This window comes from Stegastes partitus, unplaced genomic scaffold (assembly GCF_000690725.1).
Source record: "Stegastes partitus isolate 25-593 unplaced genomic scaffold, Stegastes_partitus-1.0.2 Scaffold1200, whole genome shotgun sequence".
NCBI classification, from domain to species: domain Eukaryota; kingdom Metazoa; phylum Chordata; class Actinopteri; family Pomacentridae; genus Stegastes; species Stegastes partitus.
This window is the reverse complement of record NW_007578931.1, coordinates 143,357-152,196: the sequence shown is the minus strand read 5'-3', so window position 1 is coordinate 152,196 and position 8,840 is coordinate 143,357. Positions and strand designations below refer to the sequence as shown.

The following is an 8,840-nucleotide window of genomic DNA, read 5'->3' as shown; positions in this document are numbered from 1 at the left end:
CTGAATGTAAACACTGCTCTAATGACTCCTGCTGTGACTCTGAGCAAACACTCTGCTAATAGCTGTTGACTCTGTTGTCGTTACTTGACTTTGTGATGTCGTGAGTCGGCGGCGGCGGTGCAGACGTGTCCGCCGCCCGCCGCCTCGGCCTCTCGTTTATCGCTGGCGGTCATGACTCCCCAGAACGCCGAGTCAGAGGAGTCAGAGGAGCATGTTGTGGCTGCTTCTGGCCTGAATCCCAAACAGGAAGCAAACAAAAAGGCAAGAAGGAATCCGGAGCGTCCACGGCGCTCTGCTGCATTAAAACCAAAGCTGTCAACAGCAGAGCTGTGATTAAAGCCACAGCAGCTCTAATGTGCCTGATTAATTAGAAATGATCACAGTTTGGTTGGACAGTTACTGTAAGACAAAGAGAAGAAGAAGTGAGGTGCTCTTCTTCTTCTCCTTCTTCTTCTTCTAGGAGGAAGGAGGAGGAAGGAGGAGGAAGGAGGCAACCCAACGGCTTCACACCTGTAGGCAGAACCAGGTTAGTGAAGGACGCTCCAAACAGCAGGAAAACAAACCAGAAACCAACCAGAGAGACGAGTTTTTGAGTCAGAAGCAGCCAATTAAAGCTCCAGATATATGAGCCAAAGAGCAGCGACTGCTGGGCTTTAAGGAGACGAGTCTGAATATTCTGCTGCAGAAAATAAATGGTGAAGGTCTGACAGGAAGGATGGAGGAGGAGGAAATAAGAGAAGTCATTTAAAAAACAAATAAAAAAATTAATAAAAATAAGTGAAAAAAAATCTGTTAAATAAGGATTTTGTTTGCTTATAAAAATATCGTAAAGAAAAAAATAAAAGTGTAACTTGTAGTTTAATGTAGTACAAGAATTATTATTTGTAAAAAAGAAAAAAAAGGATTTTATCTGGCCTGTTTTTTGAAATAAAAATAGTAGTTTTAGGTAATTGTACGTCTTTTTAAAAATGTATTTAAATCAACCAAATGTGATTATTTCACAGATATTTTTCTGTTAATTGAAAGAAAAATTTTATGAATATGAAGAGTTGAAAAATAGGAAATTTAAAAAAATTGTTATTATTATTTTATTGGTTATTTGTCACCATTTGTTCCTTTATTTTGTCCGTTTACAAAAAATATCTGATAAAATCACAGAAAAGACGTCGTAATTTACATGTTGACTGTAAAATAATAATAAAAAATAATAATATTTACAAAATGGCAGTTTGTTATTTTACAGCTTTGGCAGGAAATTAAAATGTTTTTTGACATTTTTTAAATGCATTTAAATTATTTCACAGATATTTTCTGGTATTTGAAAGAAAATATTCATGAATATGAAGAGTTGAAAAACAGGAAATATTTTTTTATTGTTGATTTATTTATTTACAAATGGGAATGTGCTTCATCTTTTTGTTAAACCAGATTATAACATCTGGTAAAACCCACAGAGGAAACGTCCCGAACCGTCGCCTCTGATTGGTCGCTTCCTGTTTTGTTTTGTGTTCGTTGCGCGACGAGGAGGCTCCATTAATTAATCAAACGCTGCTTTTTATCTCAGGTGGAGGTGTTCCTCCTCATTCATCCTCCGCCTCGGCCGCCTCGCTCTGATATTTATGCTTTTGAGTCACACTGTGCGCTGAGAGTTTCAGCCAATAACTGCAGCCACCTGCGGGGAAGATGAATATGTAAATCTGAAAAGTAGGTCGGGGATCAAATTTCATCAGGTGAGATCACAGCTGAAATATCCTCTCCGCCGAGCGGGGCCTTTTCAGCCCGTCTGATTCCGGCTCGACCTTCTGGACGGCCGCCATCGCTCGGCTGATAAAAGTATTCAGTCGGTTTATCGGCATAAAGGCGAGGAGGAAGCCCACGCAGGTCGCTAATTTAATTAAAGCCGAGCGCCGGTCGTCTGAGCAGATCTCGGTGTTCGGGACGGAAGCCTCCGACCTTCCGCCTCGACTCGCCGTATCATAGGAAGCCAAACGGCAGCTTAGCGCTCGCCGTTATTAAAACTGCAAACAACGCCGCGGCTTAATTTTATTTTCATTACTTCGGTTTGCTTATTTTAATTAGTGGCCTTAATCTGCAATTAGCCCAGAGGTCAGCTGTACTGTCAGCATTAGACGGAAAAGAGGCGTCGTTCTCACAGAAACTGTTTGTATTTAATTAGACGGTTAACCCGTAAAGTGTCACTCAGCCCGACTTACGGCAGATACCGACTCATGTTCAGGATTTATTTAGTTTAACTTACTGCGACGAAATCCAACGAAACCTGCGCGTTAGCATGAAATAAACAACGAGCAGCTGTTTTATTACTATTATTATGATACTATGTGTAGTAAAGGATGAAAAAGATTAAAAAATAAATAACATTTGACAGTAAAAATACACAATTTTTACAGTAACTAAATCAGACTTTCACTGTTTTGTTAAACTACTGATGACATCCAGTAAAATCACAGATAAAAACTTATTAATTTAGACGTTATTGTTGAAAGAAACCGTTTGGACGTGTGTTTAATTCCACTGTTAACCCACAAAATGTTAGATCCACTCAGAGAGAGAATTTTTTCATTGTTTTCTTTAAAGTCAGAAGTTTACATCCACTAAGATGTCTTCAGACTATTTGGGAAAGCCCAGATGATGTCACGGCTTTGGAAGCTTCCGATTGGTTAATTGACAACATGTGAGTCACTGCTTCCTTCTGTGACAACATGGGAACATCTAAAGAAACCAGGAAGAGAACTGTGGACCTCCACCAGTCTGGTTCATCCTCGGGTTCCACGTTCATCTGTTCAGACAGTTCTATCAGGTATAACCACCATGGGAATGTCCAGCCATCAGAGCCATCATAGGAGACGGTTCTGTGTCCCAGAGATGAAGTGTTTTGGTTGAAATGTGCGAATCAACCCCAGAACAGAAGCTGAAGACCTTGTGAAGATGCTGCTGAAGCTGGTCAGAGAGTCATTATCCACAGTGGAACCAGTCCTGTACTGACATGGGCTGGAAGGATACTCAGAGAGGAAGAAGACATCACTCCAGAAGACATGTCCTGTGGTCTGATGGAACTAAACCTGAACTGTTTGGCCTTAATGACCATCGGTACATCTGGAGGGAAAAGGAGGAAGCTTGAAGCCTGAGAACACCATCCCAGCTGTGGAGCACGGGGGTGGCAGCATCATGCTGAGGAGGGACTGGTGCACTTCACACAATAGATGGCATCATGAGGAAAGAACATGATGTGGAAATGTTGAAGCAACATCTCTAGACATCAACCAGGAAGTTAAAGCTTGGACACTAATGGGTCTTCAGATGGACAATGACTCTCAGCATAGCACCAGATTAGTTATAAAGAGGCTTCAGGACAACAGAGTCATTGTTGTGGAGTGGCCATCACAAAGTCCTGATCTCAGTCCTGGAGAACATTAGTGGAGCAAGGAGACCAACAAACCTGACTCAGTTCTGTCAGGAGGAATGGACCAGAACTCATCAGAGTGCTGTGAGAAGCTTGTGGAAGGAAAACGTTTGACTCAAGTCATAGAGTTTAAAGGCAACGCTACCAGATACTGAGGAGATGGATGGAAAGTAGTAAAAAAATCTCTCTCTCATTATTTTTATATAAATAATGTCGTTAATCCTGACTGATCTAAATCAGGAAAAGTCTGATTTAATGTCAGACAGTGAGAATAAAAGGTTTTATATCTTTTTATACGTAAACATCTGGTTTCCGTTGTATTTAACTAAATTACCGTTTGCAGCAAAACAAGGCGACTTCCATCACTCAGCGACAGTAAACAGAGGAGTTCCTTTTATTCCACCACGTGGCGTCTAAAAGAGATTATTCCCTGAAACCTGAGTGGATGTGACACCTGCAGATCTCCCAGGAGAACCTCGGCAGGATTGAAAGCTGCTGCAGCGAGCAGCTGTATGAGCATGTGTCCGTACAGTGGAATATTTTTTAATAAACTTAATTTCTTGCTCCTCGCTGTGTAATTATCCTCTTGTTAGAGTTTCCATGTCAGCTAACGTCTTTATCTTAATTCAGGACGGGGCTGGCTCAGCCGTCGTCGATGCTCGGCTCCCGGTTGGAGCACGAAGGTTGGAATATGATCCGAATGAGGCTGCTTGACTTCCCAGATGGAGGCGGTTCAGACCAGCTGGACACGTCAGGCCTCCGCTGGACGGCTTTCGTTCTGCCGCCTCGTCGCTGGATGTGGAAGGACGGAGAAAACCCAACAACCGACCGTCTACTTCTGCTTTAAAGCCACGTTTAGCTGCTGCAGGCCTCCCAGTCGCAGCACCTGGAATGCTAAACAGCTGCAATAAAACACGTCGACTGTAACTCAAACACCGTCGTGAAATATTTACAGCGAAGGCGACGAACGCTGCACAGACTCACAGAGATCCTGGACGACTCCACGTCAACGCCGAACCGTCTCCGTCTTTAGCTCACATTAATTTATAATAATTTACCGTCTGCGCTGCTTTACGGTGGAGATTTATTCCACCGCTCACGTTCACGCGATCCTTTTAGGACACATTGGATTATTTAAAACTGTTTTATCATCGACCTGCCAGACGGCTTCGTTCCTGAACAGAGATAATGGTTTTATCTTCACACCGTCCTGCTGCTGCTTCGTCCAACAAACTCGTTTTAACGTGTTGTGTTTTACAGCGTGTCAGGAGAGAAGCTCATATTTTAGATGTGATGTGGGAGAGTTTAGCTTTTACCTCTAAAGCTCTGGAACAAGAGAAATAATAGTATTTTACATGTTAACAGTAAAAAAAAAAAAACAAACACAAACATCCAAAACCTGAATTCTTACTCTTCGTCATTTGAGGGGAAAATTATAAAAATCAATAAAATTTTGAAAAAATAATAAATTATTAAATCAACCAGAAATATGTTTCTTGCTGTTACTTGTAAGAATAATTATTTATATTAAAGACTAAAATCAACTATAAATATCATTAATTTGCAGATGTGGGCCGATATTTTCACCAGTTTTTACAGTTTTTGAACGTTGCTGCCACATTTTTACAGTTTTATTAAACTACAGATGGTTTCTGATAAAATCACAAAAATGTGTTAATTTACACATTGGCTGTAAAATAAAATAAAATAAAATAAAATAAAAACTAAGCTATAAATAATGTCCTTAATCCAAAAAAATTATTTTATAAATATTATTTTCTTCTTTTTACAACATTTGCCGGTAAAATTACACTATTGTCAATAAATTATTTAAGTTATTTTCCTTTAATTGAATAAAACAATAATCGACATTAAGGTTTAAAATAACAGGGTTTTTTTGGGTTTCTTTTACAGATTTTTTTCTGTTTTGTTCAATTACAAATAAGATTTTATATATGTATATATATATAATATTAAATCATAGAATAAAGTATTAATATTGACATTGACTATAAATACAAAAACTAGTATTTATTTTCAACCAAAACTATGATTTTATTCACTGATATTTGCTGTTATTTAAAAGAAAAATGTACATGTATATTCCGGGTTAAAAAATGGGGAATTAAAAAAAAAAAAAAAAAAAAAGTATTTAAATTTTTTTTCTTTAAGGTTTCTTTACACGGTCTCCGGCTGTTTGGCTAAAATCTAGTTTGTGTGTGCAGGAGGTGGATATAATGTGAGAGTTTACAGCCTGAATACCTCCTCTGTAGCAGAGACATTATTCTGTTCCTGAGAGAGTTTGTAAAAAAAAAAAAAAATATATATATATATATATATATATATATATATATATATGTGTGTGTGTGTGTGTGTGTGTGTATGAAAAAGATCCTGAACAGGCTTCGGACCAGTTCGTGAACCAACATCACAGGAGCCAGAACAACATGTGGACGTAGTCGGCTGTGGAGCGGATCGATTCCACAGAAAGAGTAAGTGGTCAACGACAGGAACGGCTCTGCAGCTCTGCGGGCTTCAGATAACTCCGACCGGCGCACAAACACTCGGCCGACCGCAGAAAACTCCCACCTCCAGCGCCGCTCCGCTGCCTCGGCCGCCGCCGCCACTTTGTCCGGCAGCAAAGGAAAGTCTTTCCAATCAATCCGCTCAGCGTGGAAGCTGAACTCGCACTCGGCTGCTGTCTGGCTTTAAAACCCGGCGTCTGCCCGCGACATGCCTTATCAATCACCCAGAATATCTCCTTTGTTCTGCAGCATAAAGACACTGCCGCTTGTAAACGCACTTTTCATCCTTGAACCTGCGTCTCAATGGAGCTATAAATAACTGGCCTCTCCAGCTGCACTCAGGCCTCCTCGTTAGAGCCGGGCATTATGGGAAATAACGGCGGTTTCATTACGCAGCCAGAGAGCTGCAGATGGAGCACATACATTATTAGTCAGAATAGTCAGAACTGTGCGTGAAATAAAATTATTTCTTTAAACGTGAAACAGAAAATTAGCTTCCAGACTGCGAGCGGCTAACTGGGCCAGCTCGTCCTCCCCGCCCCTCGTCTCCGCAGCCCGATAAGCTTCGCCAAAAAGTGAGATTTAGCTCAGGGCATGTGTGCAGAAACCTCCATGAATAACAGTGGAAGTGAAGGAGCACTTTTTAAAAAGAGATAATTGTGAAGCAGACGCCGCTGCGCCGACTTACAAGCGGTGGTTTCCATGTGACCGCGGCGGCTAAAGCCCCGGTATCATTCATTAATGCCCCGGCTCCTCATTACTGTCTCCTCACACTTTTGAAAGACTCATTACCTGCATAATGGAATAGTGCTTAGAACAGTCAGACCTTTCCTCAGTGTGAATTAATCACCTACATGCACAGTCAAAAAGGGAATTCTCACATTAAATATTAAGAAACTTCTCGCTTTCGACTTCTTCTTTCTTTTTTTTTTTTCAAAACTTCTAGAAGGTGTACTTTCTTGAAGTGCACCGTCAGGGACATGACACCGGTATCACCGCCCGGCCGCCCCGCCGTCTTTCATGTGTCTGCGAGGGAGGAGAAAGAAAAAGAAGAAAGAGATGTACTTACAGTTGACTGTGACTTTTACTGTTTTGGAGTCAGGAGAGGCGATGTCATTTAAAGCGCTGCATTCGTAGTCTCCAGCCTGGTCCCTCGTGATGCCGGTGATGTTGAGATATTCGCCGCTGTCATACTTCCTGGCTGGAAATAGAAAAATGGAGGCAAAGTACTTACAGCGTGTCTACACAGAATACAAACACCCAGCACATATATATATAAACACACATAGACTGTCTGTGGTCGGTGGTTAGTCTGTGGAAAGCCTTCATTTGCAGTAAACAGCCTTCTAGACGAGGTTCGGTATTGAACTCCTGATTACCTTCCTTGCATCCTAAAATAACAGCGGATCAGCAGCGCATCGATTTATTCATATTGATACGGTGGCAGGAAATAATTGTGTATTCCCAGTCATGCGCTCATCATTTGCTCGACTCCAGACCGTGCAGTCGGAGCTATTTCCTGGAAGACTCACAGATTTGACGGCTCAATGCACATGTCAGTGCTTTATAGTTAGCTAGCGGTGCTAAAGGCGGCGGCGGCGGCGGCAGAGCACCGTGACTGGCTCGTTGGCAGGAGACGCTGGAAAAGTGCAAATCCTCACCGGCATCTGCATGCAGCACTCCAATCAACGGAGAAGCAGAATATACAAACACGGTCACAGCTGATAGACACAAACCCACGATGCAAATGTAGCGCTGGGGGAGCTGAGATACATCCGAGTCAGCTGGAGACGTCAGGAATAAGATGGGTTCGAGTTTCCAGTGACTCCCACAACTATACAACACTCATGCATTTTTTTTATTTTTATTTTTTTTAGAGATTTATTAAAGGTCTTTGGGAAATATGACAATTAACTTCTTGTGAGTGATTCTGATTGACTACAGCTGCTGAAATCAAAGCAAATCAGTGACTTGAACCAGTCAGAAAGTCACTTGGAGCCATTTCAGAGCAGCTTCAGATCCCAGAACCATCAGTTTGTTAGTATAAAGTTCATGGTCCAGTTGTGTTACTGCCACCATCAGGAAGAAAACACAAACTATCACCTGCTGCTGAGAGACGATTGGTCAGGATGGTCAAGAGTCAACCAGGAACCAGCAGAAAGCAGCTCTGGATGGATCAGAAGCTGCTGGAACACAGCTGTCAGTGTCCACAGGGTTTGACATCAACATGAGCTGAGAGGCTGATGAAGAAGGAAGCTCTTCCTCTAGAAGCAGAACCTTAAAGCTCCACTGAAGTCTGATCACATGGACAAAGAAAAGGCCTTCTGGAGGAAAGTTCTGTGGTCAGATGGAACAAACACTGAGCAGAAACATGTTCAGAGAAGAGAAGGTGAGGCCTTTAACCCCAAGAACACCAAACCTACCATCAAGCATGGAGGTGGCAGCATCATGCTCTGGGGCTGTTCTGCTGCCAGTGGAACTGGAGCTTTACACAAAGTCAATGGAACAATGAAGGTGGAGGATTACCTCCACATTGTTCAGGAAAACCTAAAACCATCAGCAGAAGGTTGATCTTGGACGCAGTTGGATGTTTCAGCAAGACAATGAGCCCAAACACACATCAAAGTGGTGAAGAAATGGTTCAATCAGGCTGGAATGAAGGTTCTAGACTGGTCTCCCCAAAGTCCTGACTGAAACCATCAAGAACCTGTGGACTGATGAAGAAACAAGTCTGAGTCAGAAAGACAACACGTTTAGTTGAACTGCAGCGATTCTGTCCAGAGGAGTCAAAGATGAACCAGAAGCTGGTGGATGGAAACCAGAAGAACCCAACTGAGGAGAACATGGACGCTTAGCCAGATATTAGTTTTACTGTATGTATATGTATGATCCAT

General features: G+C 41.8%; 1 protein-coding gene across 1 annotated transcript in view; it reads right to left on the bottom strand.

Annotated features, from left to right (window-relative positions):
* The window catches only part of negr1 (neuronal growth regulator 1), a 173,752-nt gene that overhangs the window by 87,108 nt on the left and 77,804 nt on the right, over nucleotides 1-8,840 (bottom strand). Inside the window, exon 5 of the mRNA XM_008297223.1 lies at nucleotides 7,016-7,147. Within this exon, the coding sequence (XP_008295445.1) occupies nucleotides 7,016-7,147 (132 nt within the window). The remainder of the gene's footprint in view (nucleotides 1-7,015; nucleotides 7,148-8,840) is intronic.